The 27,197-nt window shown below is 39.1% G+C and overlaps 2 protein-coding genes across 6 annotated transcripts; one reads left to right on the forward strand and one right to left on the reverse strand.

Annotated features, from left to right (window-relative positions):
• The window catches only part of ZNF568 (zinc finger protein 568), a 153,384-nt gene that overhangs the window by 81,593 nt on the left and 44,594 nt on the right, over nucleotides 1-27,197 (reverse strand).
• ZNF829 (zinc finger protein 829) lies at nucleotides 71-26,378 on the forward strand. Of its 6 annotated transcripts, none has more exons than XM_032591462.2 (5): nucleotides 71-437; nucleotides 1,022-1,090; nucleotides 11,058-11,184; nucleotides 11,483-11,578; nucleotides 24,194-26,378. In XM_032591462.2, the coding sequence occupies exons 2-5, from the start codon at nucleotides 1,058-1,060 to the stop codon at nucleotides 25,171-25,173; spliced, it is 1,236 nt and encodes a 411-aa protein (XP_032447353.1). In that variant the 5' UTR covers nucleotides 71-437; nucleotides 1,022-1,057; the 3' UTR covers nucleotides 25,174-26,378. The 6 variants fall into 6 exon arrangements, with proteins under 6 accessions (XP_032447353.1, XP_030153859.1, XP_030153864.1 ...); XM_030297999.3 differs by having other exon boundaries at nucleotides 71-343; XM_030298004.1 differs by lacking the exons at nucleotides 11,058-11,184; nucleotides 11,483-11,578 and having other exon boundaries at nucleotides 332-343.

Below are 27,197 nucleotides of genomic sequence, written 5' to 3' on the forward strand. Positions count from 1 at the left end.
GTTTCTGAGCACAACAACACCTCCCAGAAGGCTTCGCGGCCCGATTCAACTTCCGGTCAGAACGCAGTCTGAGTTTCCTGTGTGAGGGAGGGGCGCGGGCCAGGTGCGCGCTCGAGGGCCGGCTGGAGCCTGCCAAGCTACAGTGCCTCTCAACCCTGAGACTCGGCTAGACGCCGAGAATTGCAGCTACAGTCGTTTCGGGAGGGGCCAGGCAGGGCGCCGAGAGGAATTGGCTGTGGGTCCAGCTTTGGACCACATTTCCCAGAGGGCCGGATGGCCGGTCGCTCTTCTCGCAGGAACTCGAACGTTTCGTCACGTCTGGCGGGACCGTTAGATCCATGAGGTGAGGGTCCGTGGGTCCCGGGGGAACAGGCTCGGCTATGCAGGTTGCAACCCCGGGAGACCCGAAAGGCCTAAGTTGAGGAGACCGGAGGCAGGTACGGAATTGGGTCCTTCTGTCTGTGCGAGCGGAGCTGCATGAAAAGGGGAGGTTGTGGGATCGTCTGTGAGATTGTGACACTGAGACCTGTGTGCAGATATCAGTTGTCTATCATTGTGGGGTTGCTTCTGCGTGTGTCCCTATGGTGATGTATGACTGTGACCCTGCGACTGTACGAGAATAACTGTTACGTGTTCAGTGATGGGAATGTGATTATAACTGTGTTACCCTGTGTGGCTCTGTGTGTGCGGCTGTGGGCTGCGTATCCCATTGATTTAAGTATGACCATGCCCAGTGTGTGGCGGCAGTGTGTCTGGTTATGGGGCTCCTTCCATGTGTAAGATTGTAACTCCAGAACTCTGTCCCCGGGGAACCTCTGTGAAGTTTAGTCAGATTATAGTCCCTTGACAGCAGTGACCTCAGCTTTTTCCTGACACACTGGGGTTGGGCAGGATGCCTTATTCTCCTCTGATCTTCATTCCCTGTGTGTTGGGTGCTGGGGCTGGGGCTTGGGCTGACCTCTGACCAGACTAGTTTGGGAAACAAGGAAAACCTGGTGTTTTACAATTTTTCCTCTCTCAGTTCTACCCTTATCCACGTGCAGAAGAGAAGGAAAGAATGCAAAATGAACTTCTGCAAGCAATGTCCAAGGTGTGTTGAGGTTTCCTCTTTGCTTTCTTTCTTTTGAAAGTTAAATGTTTAATAAAGTTATGCCATTTGATTATAAATCGCTGTAATTTCCCTATTAGAGGAAAAGATAGTCCAGCCTGGTATTAAAGCCCAACAGCACCAAATACTTAATGTTCACTTATTTGGAAAATGGCTCTACTTGTGTTTGTTGTTTTCTTCTTTATAAATTCAATATTATGATTTTAAAATAAAAGCATGATTACTGTAGAGATTTTGAAAACAACAGAATTACCAAGAAAAAATAAAATGTAATCACTCAAATAACTAGTTAATATTTTGATGAATTTTTATTATTTTTACAAAATCAAATTATACTTCATTTACCATATTATGTCCTACATTTTCACTAAAAAGTGTCATTCTCCTGTGTTGTCAGATTGTCTTTGTGAATACTATTTTTCAAAGATATTTATTTCTTTGTATGAATGAGTTCTGGTCCTTTTTTTTCGGATCAGTTATGTCAGATTTTGAAATCTTTAAATATTTACACATTACACACACAGATTTGAAATTGGACTCCCATGATTAATAATGAGATGAAACACTGTTTCATATGTTTATTGGTTATTAGGGTTTCTTCTTTTGTAACCTGCCTGATTAAAATCTTTTACCTATTTTTGCTCTTGGATTATCTCTTGTTGATTCATAGGAGTTCTTCATATAATGTGGATATGGGTCCTTCATTGATTATATTTTACTACTATTTAGATTGTTTTAACACTTCCTTTAAGGTGGTTTTATGAAAAGAAGTCCTAACTTTAACATAGTCAATTTTAACAATTTTTTTCTTTATGGTTGGTGCTTTTTGTATTTTAAGAAATCCTTTCTTGTCCCAAGGTTATGCAAATATTCTTTTATATTTATGCTTAAAGTTATAAGCTTTGCGTTTCTGGGGTGCCTGGCTGGCTTAGTCAGTGGGATGTGTGGCTCTCGATCTTGGGGCTGTGAGTTGTGTGTAAAATCTTTAAAAAAAGGTTTTGCCTCTCCTATTTATACATTTAATGCACCTCTGGCTTTTGTATATGGCATAAAGTGGAGCCTGTGGTTCTTTTCCCCCTTATGAATTCTTCTCTAGCTCTCTCAGTACCATATATTAGTCCATTATGTTCTCATTTCAGATATATCCAAATATATATAAATATCCATTGTTCTTATGTACATGGGACATACACTGTTTGTCCTCCTTGTTCTTTTGCTCTATCACAATATCACAGCCTTAATTATTCTAGCTTTTCTCTCCTTTGAAGGTATTTTGGCTTTTCTTCCTCTGGCTGTTTTTAAGACTTTCTCCCAGTTTTTGGTTTTCTGTAATTTTAGTATAATGTGTCTAAATGTGCCTTTTAAAACTTGTATCTGCTTGGAATTTGTAGCATTTTTTTGAATTTGTGAATAGGTGATTTTTATTAGTTTATTAAGAAAATTCTCAGCCACCTTCAAAGATTGCCCCTGCCTTATTATCTCTTTCTTCTCCCTTCTCAGGCTCTAATTAAACTTAGGTTGAAATTTTTTATTATTACCTTTTTTTTGTCTCTTAATCTCTTTCTGGTTTTGAGAGTTGTTACATATAGTTCAAATCAAAGCACTGTTAAGCAAAAAAACCTTGCCTGGTCTCAGGAGGGGTGGAGGGCATGTCAGATAGCTAGAGTTTTAGGATCCTTTCCCCAGCTGGTAGTAAAAATATGTTTATTCTGTTGTATTTTAACACTTCTAATCTTGGGGAACTCTATAAATCATAAGGCTATCCATTCACCTTATGATTCTCTTATGTGAAAATTAGGATGTACTGAAGTAGAGAACTCAGTATGTAGAGTTTTCTTGAAGTACAAATTTGGAACTAGGTAGGTCTACTCTCAATTTTTTAAATATGTGTGTTTGGTACAGAGGCAAAGGAAATCAGGTTAAGAATCCATTGCCCAAAATCTATTCAGTTTAAGACCTTTCTTTTTTTTTTTTTTTTTCCAACGTTTATTTATTTTTGGGACAGAGAGAGACAGAGCATGAACGGGGGAGGGGCAGAGAGAGAGGGAGACACAGAATCGGAAACAGGCTCCAGGCTCTGAGCCATCAGCCCAGAGCCCGACGCGGGGCTCGAACTCACGGACCGCGAGATCGTGACCTGGCTGAAGTCGGACGCTTAACCGACTGCGCCACCCAGGCGCCCCAGTTTAAGACCTTTCTATCTGAGTTTCTTTAGAAGATGGCTGAGTATTTTCAATCCATTCTCCTGTGCCAAAACCCAGAATATCAGGTTACCCTCTCCCATCAGCCTCTAATTATGCTTGCTATTTCTCTAGTGAAGATTGTTGCCCATTATTAATGGGAATAACTCTAGGGTGGTAGAATAATATAGAAAGATAATTTTTTTTTTAAGATTTTATTTTTAAGTAATTTCTACACCCAATGTGGGGCTTGAACCTACAACCCCCAGATCAATAGTTGCATGCTGTACTGACTAAGCCAGACAGGCACCCTTATTTTTTTAACCTAATGTTTAATCAGGAAATATTTGAACTATTCCTAGTAAAATCAGAAAAAAGACAAGGATATACACCATCACCAGTGTTATTTAACGTTGTTCTCTTGTTATTAACCAAAGCACTTTAACAAGAGAAAAAAGTAGGTTAAAAATTAGAAAAGAGGATATAAGATTATCACTATGCAGCTGATATGAATGTGTACCTGGAAAACCAAATCAGTTTATAACCATAACTTTGAAATAAGCAGGACTCCGTAGGAAGTAAGCAAAATAATTCTTTTTTCATAATTTCTACTCTCAACTGTCTCTGTGTGCTAATTTTTGTTGTTGTTGCCCTGGTCAAAAACTTGTGCAGTCTCTATAATTGATTTGATCACTCCTTGGTATCCTTTACCAAGTTGTTTTTAGTGACAAGGTCAGTCTCACTTTGCTAATTACAATTTCCAGTTGAATGTAATAATATGTAAGTTTCATTTAAAGCCTTTTCTTTGAGTTCAGCCTTGCTGTAAGCTAGAAGCTTGCAGTGTGAAAAAGGGCATACGCTAAACTTCTTCGTTTCTTTAACCTAAATTTCTTTTCTCCCACCCAGTAGGCAGTTTCTGGCTCGCATGAGGTTGCAATGGGTAGGGAAGAGGAGGTAAGGAGAAAAGTCTTACTTGAGTGGTGCTATTGTTTTGATCTTGGTGTCTCTTCCTTTCATGGATGTTTAGCACTGACTCATTTTCTATGGGGTACTTTTGTGGGATTTTGGGAGAAATTCCTGCTGGAAATCTCTAATTGTACTTCCCTGTGATGTGGGCAACACATCTCCTTGAAATGGCTGCTTAATAATACCTGTCTTATACTTGGGCAGTCTGTGATCTACTGCTTTGTTGGGAGACACATTGTCCCTCCATTGGGTCTACATCTGGTCCAAAACAGTCTTTGCCCTCTAAACTCTAGAAAACACAACAAAAATTCTTCTAAACAGTCTCATCATTCCATTTTGGATCCTGGAGTCTAAAGGACCCCCCTTGGTTGGTCTAAGATGAAGGAGAAATAACCTAAATTCTCCTATGGGATGGAAATGTGTATCATTTTCCAATAACTGCCAGTTTTTGGACACCAACTGAGTGTCCTACAATTTAATTGAATTCTGACACTAATTACCCAGAGTTAACACAGAACCCCACATGTTTAGAGGCTCAGTCTTACAAGACTGCCCTATTTCAGATAGCAGCTCCAAGTCTTGGGTATCCCCAAGGCACTGCACTTCTGCCCAGCAGACCACAAATTGAGACATTCCCATGATCCTCACTCAGGTACAGTAATTGATTAGAATGATTCATAGAAGTCAGCAAAGTATTATATTTATGACCACAGTTTTATTATAAAGAATATAGTCTAGTAGGAGGCATCACAATCCCAGACTTCAAGCTGTATTACAAAGCTGTAATCCTCAAGACAGTATGGTACTGGCACAAAACAGACACTCAGATCAATGGAACAGAATAGAGAACCCAGAAATGGACCCACAAACGTATGGCCAACTAATCTTTGACAAAGCAGGAAAGAATATCCAATGGAATAAAGACCGTCTCTTCAGCAAATGGTGCTGGGAAAACTGGACAGCGACATGCAGGAAAATGAACCTGGACCACTTTCTTACACCATACACAAAAGTAAACTCAAAATAGGTGAAAGACCTAAACGTAAGACAGGAAGCCATCAACATCCTCGAGGAGAAAACAGGCAAAAACCTCTTTGACCTTGGCCACAGCAACTTCTTACTCAACATGTCTCCGGAGGCAAGGGAAACAAAAGCAAAAATGAACTATTGGGACCTCATCAAAATAAAAACCTTCTTCACAGCGAAGGAAACAATCAGCAAAACTAAAAGGCAACTGACAGAATGGGAGAAGATATTTGCAAACGACATATCAGATAAAAGGTTAACATCCAATATCTGTAGAGAGCTTATCAAACTTAACACCCAAAAAACAAATAATCCAGTGAAGAAATGGGCACAAGACATGAATAGACACTTCTCCAAAGAAGACATCCAGATGGCCAACTGACACATGAAAAAATGCTCAACATCACTCATCACCCAGGAAATACAAATCAAAACCACAATGAGATACCACCTCACACCTGTCAGAATGGCTCACATTAACAACTCAGGCAAAAACAGATGTTGGCAAGGATGCAGAGAAAGAGGATCTCTTTTGCACTGCTGGTGGGAATGCAAGCTGGTGCAGCCACTCTGGAAAACAGTATGGAGGTTCCTCAAAAAATTAAAAATAGAACTACCCTATGACCCAGCGATTGCACTGCTAGGTATTTATCCAAGGGATACAGGTATGCTGTTTCGAAGGGGCACCCAATGTTTATAGCAGCACTATCAGCAATAGCCAAAGTATGGAAAGAGCCCAAATGTCCATCGATGGATGAATGGATAAAGATGTGGTGTATGTATATGTGTGTGTGTGTGTGTGTGTGTGTGTGTGTGTGTGTGTGTATGTATATATATAGCGTGTATATAGCGTGTATATATATCTAGTGTGTATATATATATCTAGTGTGTATGTATATATATATAGTGTGTATGTATACGTATATATATATATATATATATATATACACACATATATACATACACATACACACAATGGAGTATTACTCGGCAATCAAAAAGAATGAAATCCAGGGGCGCCTGGGTGGCTCATTTGGTTGAGCATCTGGCATTGGCTCGGGTCACAATCTCATGGTTTGTGGGTTTGAGCCCCACATTGAACTCTGCTGAACGCTTGCTCAGAGCCTGGAGCCTGCTTCAGATTCTGTGTCTCATTCTCTCTCTGCCCCTCCCCCACTCATGCTCTGTCTCTCTCTGTCTCTACAAATAAATAAATGTAAAAAAAAAACAGAATGAAATCTTGCCTCTTGCAACTACATGGATGGAACTAGAGGGTATTATGCTAAGCGAAACTAGTCAGAGAAGGACAAATATCATGACTTCACTCATATGAGGACTTTAAGATACAAAACAGATGAACATAAGGGAAGGGAAGCAAAAATAATATAAAAACAGGAAAGGGGACAAAATCTAAAAGACTCTTAAATATAGAGAACAAACAGGGTTGCTGGAGGGGTTGTGGGTGGGGGAATGAGCTAAATGGGTAAGGGGCATTAAAGAATCTACCCTGAAATCATTGTTGCAATATATGCTAACTAACTTGGATGTAAATTATAAAAAATAAATAAATTATAGAAAAAGATTTAAAAAATAAAGAAAAACTGTGATACAACTCTTTTGCAGGACCAGGAAACGAGGAATGTGATATGGGAAAGTCAATCCACAATTACCTCAAGAAAGTCCCCAGAAAACATCTATTAAAAATAGGAACGCAGGAATATTAATTAGAAATATAGAAAAAACCAGGAGAAACAAAAAAAATTGAGGGTCCCGCCTGAGGGGAGTGAGATTGCGTACTGGGACAAAGCCCTGCCATTTTTCACTGAGTCTTAAAATTTCTTGAATTTTGGGGTGCGTGGGTGGGTCAGGTTGTGTCCAACTTCAGCTCAGGTCATGGTCTCACAGTTCGTGGGTTTGAGCCCCACATCGTGTTCTCTGCTGTCAGCACAGAGCCCATTTGAACCCTCTGTCCTCCCTCTCTCTCTGCCTCTCCCCTGCTCACACTCTCTCAAAAATTGTAATAAACATTAAAAAAATTCTTGAATTTTTAAAACGCAAAATTGGTTAAATGTTAATTTAAAATATCACTATCTTAGGGCACCTGGGTGGCTCAGTCAGTTAAATGTCCAACTTCAGCTCAGGTCAGGATCTCACGGTTTATGAGTTTGAGCCCCAAGTTGGGCTCTTTGCTGTCAGCATGAAGCCTGCTTCAGATCCTCTGTCTCCCTCTCTTTCTGCCCCTCCCCTGCTTGCTCTCTCTCAAAAATACATAAACATAGTAAAAATTGATAAGGTATCACTATCTTAGAGAAGAGTATAACTTAAACTTCTTGAAAATTATAGTTCTCTTATGACTGTTAAATGACTCCCTATTGGGGTGCCTGGATGGCTCAGTCAGTTGAGTGTCTGACTCTTGGTTTCAGCTCAGGTCATGATCTTGCGGTTCGTGGTACCTAGCACCAAGTTGGGTTCTGTGCTAGCAGACCAGAGCCTGTTTGGGATTCTTTCTCCCCCCACACCACTGCATGCACGTGCTCTCTCTCAAAATAAATATTAAAAAAAAAAATTATTCCCTACTAACATATATTCTTTAATTTTTATAATTTTACTGGTGGCAAAATTTATGGCAATATTAATATTACTGAAAAACCTTTCATTTCAGCCATTTGGTTAAGCAAAATCCTTAAGATCCTCTCCAGATATGGCCCTCCCTCCCATACCTTGCCCTATGCCTCTCTACCATTTTGCTGTTTCTGAATTGTATTCTTTTTTAGTTTACATCCAAGTTAGCATATAGTGCAACGATGATTTCAGGAGTAGATTCTTTATTGCCCCTTACCCATTTAGCCTGTCCCCCCTCCCACAATCCCTCCAGTAACCCTCTGTTTGTTCTCCATATTTAAGAGTCTCTTATGTTTTGTTCCCCTTCCTGTTTTTGTATTATTTTTGCTTCCCTTCCCTTTTGTTCCTCTGTGTCTTTAAGTCCTCATATGAGTGAAGTAATGATATTTGTCTTTCTCTGACTAATTTTGCTTAGCATAATACCCTCTAGTTCCATCCACGTAGTTGCAAATGGCAAGATTTCATTCTTTTTGATTGCCGAGTAATACTCCATTGTGTGTGTGTATACACACACACACACATACACACACACACAGACACATATATATACATACACCACATCTTTATCCATTCATCCATCGATGGACATTTGGGCTCTTTCCATACTTTGGCTATTGCTGATAGTGCTGCTATAAACATTGGGTGCCCCTTCGAAACAGCATACCTGTATCCCTTGGATAAATACCTAGCAGTGCAATCGCTGGGTCATAGGGTAGTTCTATTTTTAATTTTTTGAGGAACCTCCATACTGTTTTCCAGAGTGGCTGCACCAGCTTGCATTCCCACCAGCAGTGCAAAAGAGATCCTCTTTCTCTGCATCCTTGCCAACATCTGTTTTTGCCTGAGTTGTTAATGTGAGCCATTCTGACAGGTGTGAGGTGGTATCTCATTGTGGTTTTGATTTGTATTTCCTGGGTGATGAGTGATGTTGAGCATTTTTTCATGTGTCAGTTGGCCATCTGGATGTCTTCTTTGGAGAAGTGTCTATTCATGTCTTGTGCCCATTTCTTCACTGGATTATTTGTTTTTTGGGTGTTAAGTTTGATAAGCTCTCTACAGATATTGGATGTTAACCTTTTATCTGATATGTCGTTTGCAAATATCTTCTCCCATTCTGTCAGTTGCCTTTTAGTTTTGCTGATTGTTTCCTTCGCTGTGAAGAAGGTTTTTATTTTGATGAGGTCCCAATAGTTCATTTTTGCTTTTGTTTCCCTTGCCTCCGGAGACATGTTGAGTAAGAAGTTGCTGTGGCCAAGGTCAAAGAGGTTTTTGCCTGTTTTCTCCTCGAGGATGTTGATGGCTTCCTGTCTTACGTTTAGGTCTTTCACCTATTTTGAGTTTACTTTTGTGTATGGTGTAAGAAAGTGGTCCAGGTTCATTTTCCTGCATGTCGCTGTCCAGTTTTCCCAGCACCATTTGCTGAAGAGACGGTCTTTATTCCATTGGATATTCTTTCCTGCTTTGTCAAAGATTAGTTGGCCATACGTTTGTGGGTCCATTTCTGGGTTCTCTATTCTGTTCCATTGATCTGAGTGTTTTTGTGCCACACATTTTTTCTTTAAATCATTGATATTCATGTTATTAGCACCTCACAGATATTATTAATCTGAGCCAAGTAGTATACTAGAGGCTAGATTCTTTTTAGTACAACTTTTACAGTTTTCTTAGGGTAAACTGCTTTGTTTCTTTGTCTCATTCCATATGTGTGTTGCTATTTTTCCCCCAAATCTACCAACATTGCTTTCAGTTGCCTATCAAAAATATTTTCCATGTGATCAAACATTAGTTCTTTAGTTTTCTTTGGAGACATGTTTCCCATAGTCCTCTATCCTCCTGTTCCTAGATGTTGCTCTCTAGTTCTGCTGCCAGATATTGTCCTATGACTTGCCTTTCACAGTTATACTTGGGACTTTGTCATGTATTTTCACGTTGTGTAATTTCTGAATATAGTATTTTTCTTTTTCTTAATTTACTCTGCAGTTCTGATGGAGCACATAGGCCAGGAGCTTCTTTTAAAAAGCTGCATAGGAGAGGGGCATCTGGGTAGCTCAGTTGGTTAAGTGTCTGAGTGTTGATTTCAGCTCAGGTCATGATCTCATGGTTTGTGAGATCGAGCTCTGCATCAGGCCCTGTGATGACAGCATGGAGCCTGCTTGGGATTCTTTCTGTCTCCTCTTTCTGTCCCCCCTCCCCCCCACCATTCTCTCTCAAAAATAAATAAATAAACATTTTTAAAGTTCTAAAATGAAAAGCTACATAGGAGATAATTTTGTCTTTTCCTGCCAATCTATAATTGTGTTGACTTAATCTTCACACTAGCTTGGTTTTTAATCTTGCTTGGTATATAATCTTCACTTTAGCTTTGACTGGGTATAGAATTCAAGGCCAGAATTCATTTTCCTTTGTAATATTAAAGGAGTCACTTTTTTTCTTACTTCAAGTGGTGCTTTTTAAAAGTCCACTCTGGGGCACCTGAGTGGCTCAGTCAGTTAAGTGTCCGACTTCGGCTCAGGTCACAATCTCATGGCTCGTGAGTTCGAGCCCCGCGTCGGGCTCTGTGCTGACAGCTTGGAGCCTGGAGCCCACTTTGGATTCTGTGTCTCCCTCTGTCTGCCCTTCTGCTGCTTGTACTCTGCCTCTTGCATTGTCTCAAAAATAAATTAACATTAAAAATTTTTTTTTAAAGTCCACTGTGATTTTGATTCCTGAAATTTTTTTTTATAATCCATATTTTCTTCCTGGAAGTTTTGGAAAATTCTGGTTTTTTTCTTCCTGGAAATTTTAGAAAGTTCTTTTTTTCCCTGATTCTGAAACTTTAAAGTGTTTTAAAGTTCATCACATAGTTCCTTCTTTGAGGTCTTAAAAGGAAAATATGGGAAGAAAAGGAATTCACATTTACGTACATTTCACTATAGCCAGGCATCAAGCATTGAGCTGTATTTTTGCTATTTCATGTCATTGGAAAATTTTACTTGTACGTTCCTAGATATATCCCTCTGTATACAAGACATATGTTTTCTACTGATCTAATAGAGTTCTGGCCCCTTCAATTTGATTAACAATCTCTGTTCCTTTTTGTAGAGCCCTCTACCACCATCCCTACTACCATCTTTTTCTTATCTTCTTCTACTGTGAAAGCGTGTTTGTTGTTTCAGGGATCAATGATGTTCAGGGATGTTTCTATAAACTTCTCTCAGGAGGAATGGGAATGCCTGGACTCTGGTCAGATGAATTTATACAAAGAAGTGATGTTGGAGAATTTCAGCAACCTGGTTTCAGTGGGTAAGGAGAACTATCCCCCAAAATTCAGAGTCTGCCCTCAGGAATGTCTCCTTTCTCCATTCTGAATTATTTGTTTCAAGTAGCCAGCTAAATTTCTGCTCCCTGTTCCTTAAGGAATGGTTTGAGTTGGAATGGAATAGAAGAATTGGAAATGAGCAGCTCCAGTGGGCTGAAGCTTCACCTTCATCTTTCTTCGGTCCTTCCTACAGTGGCATCTCTTTCTTCTCACCAAGGGACTGGATCTGATTTCTGGGACACCCACAGCATAACCATGTCCCATGTCTTTTCTTGTGATCAGGACTTTCCAATTCTAAGCCAGCTGTGATTTCCTTATTGGAACAAGGAAAAGAGCCCTGGATGGTTGAAAGAGAGCTGACGAGAGGCCTTTGTTCAGGTGAATGAGATGTAGGGTGATGATTTTATCCATGTTTTAATTGGGTTGTTTGCCTTTTTATTATTGAGTTTTCTGTTAATTATATATTCTAAATACAGGTCTCTTAACAGTATATGATTTGTGACTATTTTCCCCCATTTAGTGAGTGTGTTTTCACCCTCTTGATTTTGTCCTTTGAAGCACAAAAGTTTTTAATTTTGACAAAATGCAGTTTATTTATTATTATTTTTTTTTTGGTTGCATATGGTCTTGGTGTGAACTCCTTTAAGAGCCTTCACAGTTAAGTTTATTAATACCTTCTGGAAATAGGAAAGTATTTAAAACTTATTTTTTTGTCAGGTAAAAGTTTTTATGTCAATTATATCTCAAAAAATGTTATAGGAAAAAATAACAAAAAAGTTATAGATACAACTTTAGTTTTACAATTTAGCCACAAGATACATTATTTTTAATTTTTTTTTTCAACGTTTATTTATTTTTGGGACAGAGAGAGACAGAGCATGAACGGGGGAGGGGCAGAGAGAGAGGGAGACACAGAATCGGAAACAGGCTCCAGGCTCTGAGCCATCAGCCCAGAGCCTGACGCGGGGCTCGAACTCCCGGACCGCGAGATCGTGACCTGGCTGAAGTCGGACGCCCAACCGACTGCGCCACCCAGGCGCCCCAGGATACATTAATGAAGAACTAAAGAACTCACAAATCGAGGTTTTTTTTTAATTTTTTAAAGTTTATTTATTTATTTTGAGAGAAAGGTAGTGAGCAGGGGAGAGGCAGAGAAAGAGGGAGAGAGAGAAAATCCTAAGCAGGCTCTGCACCGTCAGCACAGTCTGATGTAGGACTTGATCTTACAAAGTGTAAGATCATGAACTGAAACCAAGAGTCGAACGTTTAACTGACTGAGCCACCCAGCCACCCCCCCCCCCAAGATTTTTTTTCCTTTCTAGGAGGCACAAGATATTACAAACAGACTCAAAGGGTAGATAACAATCCAGATCTTCTGTCATCTCAACAGAGAATGAAGGGATCCCCAGATAACTGAAACAGATGTCCATTATCCATATAGATACCACCATAATATCACATTCCTAATCACTATAATGTACCAGCTTTACACAAACCAGAACCAAACTGGATTTGGCCCCAAAACAAGCCCAGGACACACTAAGGAGGGTGTAGTGGAGAGAAAGTGAATGGAAATAGAATTTTATTGCTGCTTGGGATTTACTGAGACAGCCAAGAAAGGAAGACTGCTGGGACTTAAATAGCCTATGAGGAATACTTCTCAAGTCACATGCTTTATTGCATCCTGCGGTTAAGTCCATTTGGACATCTCAGTGGAATCTTCAAAATTTTAAGAGAATAACATTTTCTTTTTTATTTTTATGTTTATTTATTTATTTTGAGAGAGAACACACACCTGCATGAGCAGAGAAAGGGCAGAAAGAGAGAGAGAATGAACCCAAGCAGGGTCTACACTGTCAGCATGGAGCCTGACCCAAGGTTCAACTCCACAGACTGTGAGATCATGATCTGAGCCAATACCAAGAGTCAGACTCTCAACTGAGAACCACCCACGTGCCCCCAGAGTATAACATTTTCAAAACTTTTCAAAAATACAACTTTTCAGGGCACCTAGGTGACTCAGTCGGTTAAGTATCTGACTTGGTATTGGCTCAGGTCATGATCTCACAGTTGTCAGATTGAGTTCCACATTGGGCTCCAGGCTGAGTGTGGAACCTGCTTGGGATTCTCTCTCTCCCTCTGCCTCTGCCCTTACCCTGCTTGCACGTGTGTGTATGCGCTCTCTCCCTCTCCCCGTCTCTCTCTCAAATAAATAAACTGAAAAAAAAAATTATAACTTTTCAGAAGTTTAATATGACTCTTTCATAAATATATGATAAACACATTTGAAGGATTTATTTAGTTCATTATTTGGGAGAAATGGAGTTCATATTGTCATGGAAAGAAAGAATGCAGGAATAACATCACTGACTGGGATATAAAAACTAGTTATTGTCCTACAGGATAATAAATCTGTAACCTTCAGGCTGTCTTTTAACCAGACACATCATTTGCAATCTGTTGTTCCTAGCAATTTTTTGTTTTTTGTTCAGTTACTTTCTAAATTTTTAAAACACGCTGTATTGCTATTGTGAGCGTGTACAATTTTCTAATTAGTATTGTTGATGCAGAGAAATACTATTAGTTTTTCTTTAACATGTGAAAATGAATTTAATTTTATTAGTTATCAGGGAAATGCAAATTAAAACTGCAGTAGGATACCATTATGACACCTGCAACATGGACAAACATTTAAGTCTGAAGATGAATAGATGAGAATGTGGAGCAGTATGCAGCCTCAAGCTGCTTGTAGGATATAAAATTTTCAACTGCTTTTTCCCCCCCTTTCTTCTTAAATTTTATTGTGATAAGATCACTTAACATGAGATCTACCATCTTAACAGATTTTTAAGTGTATAGTATAGTATTGTTAACTATAGGCACAGCATTATATAGTAGATCTCTAGAACTTATTTGCCTTGCATCGTTAAAACTTTATACTTGTTGATTAACAACTGCTCATTTCCCTCTCAGCCCAGCCCCTGGCAACCACCATTCTACTCTTTGCTTCTATGAGTTTTGCTCTTTTTAGATACCTCATATAAGTCAAATAATGCAGTATTTGTCCTGTGACTGCCTTATTTCATGTAGCATAGTGTCTTCAGGGTTCATCCATGTTGTCACATATGGCAAGATTTCCTTCTTTTTAAGGCTGAATAATATTCCATTGTACATATATGCCACATTTTCTTTATCCACTCATCTATCTATGGATTTAGGTTGTTTTCATCTTGACTATTATGAGTAGTGCTGCAATGAACACATGAGTGCTAATATCTCTTCAAGATCTCGATTTCAATTCTTTTGGATAAATACCCAGAAGTGGGATTGATGGATCATATGATAGTTCTATTTTTAATTTTTTGAAGAACCTCCATACTGTTTTCCATAGTGGCTACACCATTTTGCATTCCCACCAGTAGTGTACAAGAGTTCCAATTTCTTAGCATCCTCACCAACAGTTACTTGCCTCCCCCCCTTTTTTTTAATGACAGCTGTCCTAACCATAATAGGTAATGTTTCATCATGGTTTTGATTTATGTTTCTGTAATAATTAGCGATATTGAGCATCTTTCATTTACTTCTTGGCTATTTGTATGGTTTCTTTGGAGAAACTTCTATTCACGTTCTTATTTATTTACTTACTTAATTTTTAAAGTTTATTTATCTTGAGAGAGAGAAAGTGAGCAAGTCAGGGGTGGGCAGAGAGGGAGATAGGGAATCCCAGGCAGGCTCTGCACTGTCAGAGCATAGCCAAATGAGCGGCTTGAACTCATGAACCATGAGATCATGACTTGAGCTGAAGTTGGATGCTTAGCCAACTGAGCCACCCAGGCACCCTACTAATTTTTTTTTTTTAATTTTTTTTTTCAACGTTTATTTATTTATTTTTTGGGACAGAGAGAGACAGAGCATGAACGGGGGAGGGGCAGAGAGAGAGGGAGACACAGAATCGGAAACAGGCTCCAGGCTCTGAGCCATCAGCCCAGAGCCCGACGCGGGGCTCGAACTCCCGGACCGCGAGATCGTGACCTGGCTGAAGTCGGACGCTTAACCGACTGCGCCACCCAGGCTCCCCCCTACTAATTTTTTAAATTAGGTTATTAGGTTTTATTCCTACCTATTTTAGACATTAACCCCTTATCATATATATGGTTGGCAAATGTTTTCTCCCATTCCATAGATTGTCTTTTCATTCTGTTGATTCTTTGCTATGTGTAAGATTTTAAATTTGATGTAGTCCTAGTCCTGTATGTCTATTTTTGCTTTTGTTACCTGTGCTTTTGATGCCATATTTGGAAATCATCACTAAGACTGGTGTCATGAAACTTTTCCCCTATGTGTTCTTGTAGAAGTTTTACAATGTCAGGTCTTATATTTAAGTCTTTAATACATTTTGAGTTGATTTTTCTGTATGATATAAGGTAAGAGTCCAATTTCTTTTTTTTTTTGCATGTGGATGTTCCATTTTCCCATCATCATTCTTTTTAAGTTTATTTTGAAAGAGACAGAGTATAAGTGGAAGAGAGGCAGAGAGAGAGGGAGACAGAGAATCCCAAGCAGGCTCCACATTGTCAGCACAGAGCTGGACATGGGGCTCGAACTCACGAAACCTTGAGATCATGACCTGAGCCAAAACCAAGAGTCATATGCTTAACTGACTGAGCCAGCAGATGCTTCTCCCATCATCATTTGTTAAGACTTACCCTTCTCTGTTATGTAGTCTTGCACGTTTGTTATATATTAATTGTGTATATGTGAATTTATTCTGTTCTGTTGGCTATATGAATGTCTTTGTGCCGGTACCATACTGTTTTAACTGCTGCAGCTTTATAATGTATTTTGGAATCAGGAAATGTGTTGCCTCCAGCTTTGTTGTACTGTCTAAAGATTATTTTGGCTCATTGAATTGTTTTTTTCTATTACTATAGAAAATGCCATTGGGATTTTTACAGGGATTGCATTGAATCTGTAGATAATTTGGGGAGTATGGACATTTTTACAGTATTTTCCCAATCCATGAACACAGAATATCTTAACATTTATCTTGTGTATCTTTAATTTCTTCCATCAGTGTTTCACAGTTTTCAGTGTACAAGTCTCTCACCTCCATAGTTAAGTGTGTTCCTAAATATATTAGTCCTTTTAATCTTAGTATTGTTTTTCTAATTTCCTTTTCAGAATATTGTTAGTGTAAAGAAACACAGCTCATTTTTCCTGCAACTCATTTCCTGCAACTGCAAACTGAAAACCTAATTTGTTTATTAATTCTAACAGTTTTTATGTGGAGTCTTCATAGAGTTTTCTATATGCCGGATATAGAAGTGGCAGGAGTGGGCATCTTTGCCTTCATGATCTTAGAGGAAAAGCATTCAGTTTTGCATCATTGAATATAATATTAGGTGTGTACTTTTTATATATGGTCTTCATTATGTTGAGGTAATATCCTTCTAGTAGTTTGCTGAGAGTTTTTTTAATGAAAGGGTGTTGAATTTTATCAAATTAGTTTTCTGCATCTGTTGAGATGATCATTTGATTTTTATCCTTCAGTCTCAGGTATCACATTAATTGATTTTTGTATGTTGGATCATCTTTACATCCCAGGAATAAATTCCACTTGGTCATGGTGTATGATCCTTTTAATGTGCTGTTGAATTCGGTTTAGTAGTATTTTCTTGAGAATTTTTGCATCAATATTCATTAGGAATTGGCCTGTCAGTTTCTTTTTTTAATGGTTTCTATGTCTGACTTTGGCATGAGGGTAATGCTGGCTTCATAAAATGAATGTTTTTCTTTTTCCTCTTTATTTAAAAAAAATATTTTTTAATGTTTATTTTTGAGAGAGACAGAGTGCGAGCAGGGGAGGGGCAGAGAGAGAGAGGGAGACACAATCCAAAGCAGGCTCCAGGCTCTGTCAGCACAGAGCCCATTGTGAGGCTCAAATTCGCAAGCTGTGAGATCATGACCTGAGCCAAAGTTGGAGGCTTAACCAACCGAGCCATCCAGGCACCCCCATAAAATGAGTTTTGAGCCTAGTGGCTCACTTGGTTGAGCATCTGACTCTTGATTTCAGGTCAAGTCATGATCTCAGGGTCATGGGAGCGAGCCCCAGAGTGGAGCTTGCTTGGGATTCTGCCTCTCTCCCTCTGCCCCTCCGCTACGTGTGTGCACACGTGCACTTTCTCTTTCTCTCAAAAACAAAAATAGTTTGGAAGTGTTCCCTGCTTTTCAGTTTTTTTGTAGGAGTTTTAGGATTGGTACCTCTCCCCCACTCCCTAGGTTGACATTATTATTATTTAAATGTTTGGTAGACTTCACCAATGAAGCCATCTGGTCCTGGGCTTTTCTTTGTTGAGAGAATTTTTTTGAGAGAGAGAGGAAAGAGAGAGAGTGTGTGCTGCATGCACAAGCAGGGGACGGGCAGAGGCAGAGGGAGAAAGAGAATCTCAAGCAGGCTCCAGGCTCAGCATGGATCCCGACTTGGGGCTGGATCTCACCACCGTGAGACATGACCTGAGCTGGAATCAAGAGTTGGACGCTTAACTGACTGAGCCACCCAGGTGCCCTGAAAGTTTTTTTTATTGTGAGCCAATGTTCTTACTAGTTATGGGTATATTCAGACTTGCTGTATCTTCATGATTCAGTCATGGTAGGTTATATGTATCTAGGAATTTATCCATTTTTTCCAGGTTATCCAGTTTCATGGTATATAATTATTCATAGTAGCCTCTTATGGTCCTTTTTATTTCTGTAACATTAATTATAGTGTCTCCTTTTTCATTTCTGATTTTATTTATTTGAGACTCCTCTTTTTTCTTAGTCTAAAAGTTTATCAATTTTACTTATTTATTTCAATAAACCAACTATTTCATTGGTCTTTCTTGTTTTTCTATTCTATTTCATTTATATCCACTGTAATCTTTATCATTTTCTTCCTTCTGCCAACTTTGGGTTTAGTTTGTTCCTTGAGGCATAAATTAGGTCATATATTAGTGATCTTATTTTTTAATGTAGGACTATACTCTTCCCTCTTCATTACTACTTTTTCTTCATCTTGTTTTTGTCTCTCAAGATATTTTCTAATTTCTCTATTTCTTGTTGACCTATCGCTTGTTCAGAAGTGTTGTTTAATTTCTACATATTTGTGAATTTTCCAGTTTTCATTCTGCTGTTGATTTCTAATTTCATTGACCATAGTCAGAAAAGATACTTGGTGTGATTTTAGTCTTCTTAAATTTCATCCAGGTCCCCCTGCCTTTGAAGTTTTTATTTATTTTAATCTCTACACATAACATGGGACTCCAACTCATGACCCTGAGATCAAGAGTCGTACGCTCTTCCAACTGAGCCAGCCAGGTGCCCCTTTTGCCTTTGACTATTTTTTTTTAATTTTTTTTTTTTACCGTTTATTTATTTTTGAGACAGAGAGAGACAGAGCATGAACGGGGAAGGGGCAGAGAGAGAGGGAGACACAGAATCGGAAGCAGGCTCCAGGCTCTGAGCCATCAGCCCAGAGCCCGAAGCGGGGCTTGAACTCACGGACTGCGAGATCGTGACCTGAGCTGAAGTTGGATGCTTAACCGACTGAGCCACCCAGGCGCCCCTGCCTTTGACTATTGACAAAGACATAATGATGTCTCAGTGTGACATAATGTGTCTCAGTATGGATTTCTTTTGGAATACTTTGACTTCCTGAGTCTGCATGTCTGTTTCCTTCCCCAGATTTGGGAAGTTTTCATCCATTACTAATTTGAGTAAGTTTTCTTGTTCTTACTCACTTCTGCCTCTAGAATTCCCATAATGTGTATATTAGACCATTCCTTGGTGTTTCATAAGAACCTTAAGCTTTCTTTACTCTTTTCTATTCTCTTTTCTTTCCGCTCCTTTGATTGGATAATTTCAAAAAAATGTGTCTTTGAGTTCACTGATTCTTCTGCTTGCTCTAGTCTGTTGTTGACTACATCTATTAAAATTTTCAGTTCAGTTTTTACATTCTTCAGCTCCAGGATTTTCTTATTATTTCTCATATTTTGTCTCATTGGAATTCTCACTTTCCTCATACATTGTTCTCCTGAGCTCATTGATCATTTTTATGATGTTTATTTAAAATTCCCTGTCAGGTAATTCCTCTACTTATATTTCATTAGGGTAATTTTCTGGAGCTTTGTTTCTTTGTTTGGATTGTGTTTCCGTTTCTTCATTTTCCTTGATTCTTTGTGTTGATATCTACATGTTAAAAAAAATGCCACTTGTCCCATTTATTATGTATTTAGCCTCATACAAGAGAAGACCTTCACCAGTCAGAGCTTCTGTCAGCCTCTCAAACTTTTATGCTAATCCAAACCACTGTCTTTATTAGCGACCCCCAGGTGTCTAGAGTATGCCAGGTCCCATCAGTGCTCTGAAACAAGCACCAATTCCTCATGTAGCATCTAAAGAAATTAGAACATTGGATGTGTGGTCCAGTTTCTTTCCCTCTCCAGAGAAAATGTGGGAGCTGGAGTGTTTTGCCTGCTAGCTTTGCTCTGGAATTGGGGGAAGGGCTATGGCAAATGTTTACATGCAGGTGTTACATGCAAAGATGGTTCAAATCCCCATCTTTGTTCTCAATGGCTCCCAGGTGTCTAGAATATGCCCGGTTCCATCAGGTCCAAGACAGAAGCCAGGCCCTAAGTAATCCCCCCAAATTTGGAACATTTGAAAACTGGGAGCTTTGTTTTTTCTCCCACTCGCTGTGTACTAAACTAGGAGAAGAGCTGTGGTGCCTCCATGCTAGTTCAAATTGCCCCCTTTGTTTTCTGTAGTCCCAGGGGCCCACTGTATGCCAGGTCCCATCTGCACTCTGAGATAGGTGAGATTGAAGTCAGTACCTTGGGTAGCTCCCAGAGAAGTTAGAAAATTGTTGCATTGTCCAACTCTTCTCATCTTCAAGGAGATGGTGGGAGCTAGAGTTTTCTATCCATTCGTTCTGCACTAGACCAGGAGGAGGAGCTATGATAAGTTTGTATACTAGTTCAAACTACCTTCTTAATTCTTGGTGGCTCTCAGACATCTTGAATCTGCCGGGTTCCATCAGCACTCCAAGACTGGTAAGATAGAAGCCAGTACCTTAGTCAAACCCCAGAAAAGTTGGAATGTTTGACACACAGTCCACCTCTTACCTTCCCCAGGGAGAAGCTGAGAGCTGAAGTTTTTCTCCCATTCACTCTGTATTGAGCAGGGAAAGGAGCTGTGGTGAGTGCCTGCATACTAGTTCAAACCAGTGCTTTTGTTCTCTGTAGTCCTCAGGAGTCTAGGGTATAACAGGTCTAATCAAGGCTCCAGAATGGTCAGTTAGGCATCACTTAGAAAAGTTGAGTCATTGACTACATTCCAACTTTTTTTTGTATTCAGGGAGAAGTTGGAAGCTGGAGGTTTCCTCCCAGTTTATGGCGCTATGCCAGTACGGGGATCATGGTGAGAGAGGGTTTCTCCAGTTTTCCTACTAGTTTCAATATGTCTGGCTTCACACTTGCCTAGTATGTAGGATTCTCTTAGTTTCTTGATTTCCCACGAAGGGAACTTATCTATGTATTGGTATTGAGTTGATGTGTTTATTATGGGGGTCAGGAGAATCTAGCACTTATTATTCCATCATCTTGCTGATGTTACTCAAAATACTATTAATTTTTATAAGTTGATCTTTAATGTCTGGCAGTTTTTTATTCTCTTGATTTTTCTAGTTAGATCATCATCATATTAAGGTTTTTCTACTTAGATCATCATATTATTGGATTTATCACTTCCAATCCTCATACTTATTATTTCTTTGCTTATAATAATAGCTGGGACTGCCTTAATTGGTAACATTGGTAGTGGTAACATTTCTTTTTCCTGATCTAATGGGACCATATCTGAAGTTTCTTCAGGGGTGCCTGGGTGGCCCAGTTGGTTGAGCGTCCAACTTTGGCTCAGGTCATGATCTCGTGGTTCGTGGGTTTGAGCCCCACATTGGGCTCTGTGCTGACAACTCAGAGCCTGGAGCCTGCTTCAAGTTCTGTGTCTCCCTCTCTCTTTCATAACTTTTACCAAGTTACAGCTATTACTTTGCAGGGCTGATTTGCTCAGAGTTATCATAAATAGGTCTTGGCCACATCCTATACTTTTTCTGTATCTGTCAAAGATGATCATGGTAGTTTGTAGTCTTATTTCAACAACAGTTGTACCCTCTGTTGTATGGCCATTTTGACCTGTGAGTCCATGTTCCCAAGAGATTATCAATCACCTTGTCTAGCAGTGTGCCTGGGGTAGGGCCAAGAGGTAGACCCAGGTCTGTGTCCCTCTAGGTAGATATAAGAAGTGGGCGGAGATAAGCTCAGGATGATGAGCCCTAAGATCTAAGGGTTCACTGGTGATAACTTTTATTTGCTACTGCTCCTCTAGTTAATTCTTCTTATCAGGGTTTGATCTTTCAACATTTACAAAGCAGCAGCATCTACGGAAGAGTATGCTTTCCCTTTTGTAATCCACCAGCTCTTGGGTTTTGTTTTCTTTAAGTTTTTTTTTGTTAACATTTATTCATTATTGAGAGAGAGAGAGAGAGAGAGAGAGCGTGCACAAGCATGGGAGGGGCAGAGAGAGGGGAGACACAGAATCTGAAGCAGGCTTCAGGCTCTGAGCTGTCAGCGCAGAGCCCGACACGGGGCTTGAACCCACAAGCAGTGAGACCATGACCTGAGCTGAAGTTGGACTCCCAACTGACTGAGCCACCCAGGTGCCCTGCTCTGGGGGTTTTAATAGCTTAGGAGGTAGAGGAGCATATGCCTGAGAGCAGGTGATCAGCCATATTCTTCTATCCACAGGTTTTTTTCTTTGCCATTAGGTTATCCTACTTATTCAGCAACTTGAGCAGAGTTGCCATCAATTCCTGTGGTAAAGACATAGGCTGCTGTGGTCCCAAGGAAGTTCAGGGAAAGGCTAAATCAGAGTTTAAAGACTTTACTACCAGGCTAGCCTCTCCTTGCCTCCTGTTACCATCTATCTAGGCAAGTAGCTCCATCCTCAAACACACACAAGTTTGTATAAGTCTTCAGTCTCCCTAAGATATTTCATAATTTGCCTCAGTTCCACAAAACCAAATTCTCTGTAATTTCTCCAAGGTCAATTGAGAAAGGAAGCCAGAATTTTGTGCACAGAATTTAGAGAGGAATTTTGGGGTTTTAAAAAATACTTTTTCATGATTATATTTTTGATTTCTAAGAACTTTGTGTGTATATATGTTAGTGTTCCTTTGGGTTCCTTTGTTTAGCATCTTATGCCTGTTTAATTCTCTTATCTCTCTGAGGTTATTCATTATATGTTTTGACCTTTTCTTCTGTTCCTTGCATTGATTGTTCCCTCACAGATACTTTGTTCTGTTTTAGGCTCCTTTTCATGTTGAAAAACATTTCTCAAATGTCTTATAAACAATGGCTTACTGCTCATTTTTAAGTATGACATACTGAAAAGATGATTGGAACTTCTGTGTAGTAGGGATTGGGTCTTGTTTACTTTAGGATGATCTGGTTGGGTTAATATACTGAGGACTGCCCACTTTTGGTAATTTGGTCTTTTCCCTTGTGCATAATTTTCCCATCAGAAGGGACTTTCATTACTTTCATTACTAATTGAGGGAGTTATGAGCCTATTATTGGCATTCTGAGAGTGAAATTGGGATGAAATGAACAGGAGTATTTCAGTATTGTGGCTTTCACAAATTCTCTGATATCAAATGGCTGTCTTACACTTCAATTAAATCCTGACACTACCTGGAATTAACATCAGATTCCACAGGTTAAAGGGCAAGGTACCCAACAAGATTGCCCTTAGTTCAGACACCAGTTGCAACTGGGATCCCCAGGCTACCCATACTTCTGCCTGGCTGACTGTAAATTTAGAGTTTCATACAACTCCTCAGGTTTGATAATTCACTAGAACAACTCATAAATTCATGAAAAGCACTGTACTTACGATTACCATTTTATATAAAAGAGACAGTGAACAGCCAGCTGAAAAGGTACATACGGCAAATTCTAGGAGGTACCAAGCATAGGAAATTCTGTGCTTTCAAGGTATGTAGTCATGTATGTAGTCAAGGTATGCCACCTTCCTTGTACATCATACAGTCTAGGAAGCTTCCCTTAATCCTTGCTCTGAGTTTTTATTGGGGTTTGATTATGTGGTCATGAGTGGTCAAGACTAACTAGTTTCAGTGAATCCCCAATATATCAGGCTCTATCACCTGCCTACCATTCTTGCCTATTTCATTCAGCACCTTAGACTTCCTGTAGGCTATACCCTAATGTGAATTTGCAACAGCACACCCTTTGCACAGTCTCTGACTGCACCTCCACCCATTTATACATTTCAACACATTTGTTCCTCAAGTCTTTTTTTTAATTGTTTATTTTTCAAAGAGAGAGCATGAGTGGGGGAGGGATAGAGAGAGAGGGAGACAGAGGATCCGAAGCAGGCTTGGTGCTGACAGCAGCAAGCCTGATGTGGGGCTTGAACTCATGAACCGTGAGATCATGACTTGAGCCAAAGTCGGATGCTGAACTGACTGAGCCACCGAGGTGCCCAGGACGGACAACTGTCCACAAATTACAAGATATATAGTATGATGCTGTGTGTAAGGGATATATGCTTATGAGCATGTATATATGCTTAGAATCACTGTATATAATAGAGGGTGGCCCTGAACAGGGTGTATTTACAGAAGTTTCAAATGATTCTGATTCACATTAGTATTTCAAGATAGAGATTATTTATTTCCCTAATCACCCTCTTGAATTTCCTGTTGGCTCTCCTCAATGTCCATGCTTTCGTTATCAGTTTTAAAAATTGCTTAGCTGTATTTGAGAGTTGTTTAAGCATTTACTTTCCTAGATATTATTTTTACCTTAATCTTTTTTTGAAGTTTTAATCTTTTCCAAGATAGGATAAATGAACATACACATTTTTATTTTCTTTCAGATCTGGAATCCATGTGTGAGACCAAGATATTATCTCTAAAGAAGAGACATTTTAGTCAAGTAATATTTACCCATGAAGACATGCCCACTTTTATTCAGCCCACATTCCTCACTCCACATCAAAAAACTGTTAATGAAGAGAAACCCTGTGAATGTAAGATATGTGGAAAGGCCTTTAATCAGAACTCACAATTTATTCAACATCAGAGAACTCATTCTGCTGAAAAAAACTACAAATGTAAAGAGTGTGGGAAGTCCTTTAGTCGTGGCTCGCTTGTTACTCGACATCAGAGGATTCATACTGGTGAAAAACCCTATGAATGTAAGGAATGTGGCAAGGCTTTTAGTTGTAGTTCATATTTTTCTCAACATCAGAGGATTCACACTGGTGAGAAACCCTATGAATGTAAGGAATGTGGAAAAGCCTTTAATTATTGCTCAAACCTCAACGATCATCAGAGAATTCACACTGGTGAGAAACCCTATGAATGTAAAGTATGTGGAAAAGCCTTTACTAAGAGTTCACAGCTCTTTCCACATCTGAGAATTCATACTGGTGAGAAACCTTATGAATGTAAAGAATGTGGGAAAGCCTTTACTCAACACTCAAGGCTTATTCAACATCAGAGAATACATACTGGTGAGAAACCTTATGAATGTAAGGAATGTGGGAAGGCCTTTAGTAGTGCCTCAACACTTACTAACCATCACAGAATTCATGCAGGCAAGAAACTCTATGAATGTAAGGAATGTGGAAAGGCCTTTATTCAGAGCTCAGAACTTATTCAACATCAGAGAATCCATACAGATGAAAAACCTTATGAATGTAATGAATGTGGGAAGGCCTTTAATAAAGGTTCAAACCTTACTAGACATCAAAGAATTCACACTGGTGAGAAACCCTTTGACTGTAAGGAATGCGGAAAGGCCTTTGGTAGTCGTTCTGACCTTATTCGCCATGAAGGAATTCATACTGGGTGAAAGATAAGCTCTGTTCATAATCTTTATAATAAGACCTTAAAAATAGGTAATGGAAAAAAAATAAAGCAGTGTAGTAGTTTTTTGAGCTACTGTAACAATATCAAGTACCTCAAAATTGGGTGACTTAAAACAACATAAATGTATTCTCTCACAGTTTTGGAGCTTTGAAATCCAAAATTAAAGTTGTTGGTAAGGTTGGTTCCTTCTGAGGACTTTGAGGAAGAATCTGTTCCATGTCCCTCTCCTGCCTTCTGATAACAACAATCTTTGACATTCCTTGTCGTGTAATGCATCACTCCAGTCTCTGCCTCCGTCTTCACATTGCATTCTCTCTATGTATATCGGTCTCTGTCTTGTTTAAGAGGAGACTCATACAGGACATGAGTCCTATTGGATTAGGGCACACCCCGATGACCTTATCTTAACTGATTACGTCTGCAAAGACCTTATTTCCATGTAGGATCACATTCACAAGTGCCAGGGGTTAGGGCTTCAACATAGTTTAACCCATAACACTGTTAACATTGTTTTTCTAACATATTTGTAATTTTCTTTTATACATAACTTGTTAAATGTATTCTAAAATGTAAATTCAAGGTTTAAATTATACCTGCCTTCCCTCCAAAAAAGATTCTGTCCCAAACTACTTCTTAAATAATTCTTTCCTCCCCATTGTTTTATTCTGCTTCTTGGTTATACATTTGTGTTTATATTGGCTTCATTTTAGAGCCATCTTTTCTATTGCTCTGACCTATAGATCTGGTACTACCAATACTACACTGTAAGTCCTGTTACATAGGCTATCTTTTAATTCCTGGCAAAATTATAACTTTGTTTTTGAAGGCAGCTGTGTTCTTTTTCCCTTTGGTAACACTCATATTTTCATGTTGTAAAAAACACACAAAGGAAATAAATAGGTTATCTGTAAGCCTTCCAAACAGAAATTACTACTTTCATATTATTACAACATATCCTTCCAGGCTTTCTTAGTGTAATCTGATGTGCATGCCGTACCATAACCTGCTTCTATCATGCTACTGTTTCAGTAAGTATAAATATTTATTTATCATTATTTTTAATGGTATCATAATCTTTTCTATGGTAGATTATCATTTTGCTAAATACTACTGACATACTTAATGGTGCTCACTGAAATTTTACAGTTATAAAAATTGCCTTTTAAATACAAATTTAGTGCTATCTTATTTTGTTTTCTTTAAAAACATTACGTTTCAGTATCAAAATAACTGATCAGTATTTCTCCTTGTAAACCATATCCCTCATTGTAACCACTGATACCAATTTGTCTTTTAACCTTCCAGACCTTCTTTTAAAAACTATATTTGTTTATAAATATGTGCACACACAACCAAATACCTAAATATTTCAATACTTGTAGAAAAGTTAGTGCTGCTTTGTAATTTTATATGTGTGTGAATATACATACACATATACACACACGCTAATGTGTGTGTTGGATTGCTGCAAGGATTAAATGAGTTAAGAAATGTAAAATGGGTGGGATTGTTACTAACATATAGTAACTATCTAGCAAATGCTATTTTAATACTAGTATCAATATCTTCACCATTATTATTATCATTTGTAGAAAGGATGTTAACCATGTAATACACCTTAATTGACATCAAAGAATTCATAATGAGAAAGACCAGTGGGTGTAATGTTTGGAGAAAAGCTTCGCACCAACATTTATTCTTTATTCAGCATGAAGTTTAAAAAGGAAAAGGGGTGCCTGGGTGGCTCAGTCAGTTGGGCGTCTGACTCTTCATTTCATCTCAGGTCATGATCCCAGGGTTTTGGGGTCAGGTCCCACATCAAGTCTGAGCTGAGTATGGAGCCTGCTTAGGATTCTTTCTCTCTCTCTCTGCCCCCCTCCCCTGCTTGTGCTCTCTCTCTCTCTCTCTCTCTCTCTCTCTCTCTCTCTCTCTCTCAAACAACAACAACAACAACAAAAAATAGTGGGGGTGCCTGGGTGGCTCAGTCAGTTAAGCATCTGACTCTTG

The sequence above is a fragment of the Lynx canadensis genome, chromosome E2 (genome assembly GCF_007474595.2).
Source record: "Lynx canadensis isolate LIC74 chromosome E2, mLynCan4.pri.v2, whole genome shotgun sequence".
NCBI lineage: Eukaryota > Metazoa > Chordata > Mammalia > Carnivora > Felidae > Lynx > Lynx canadensis.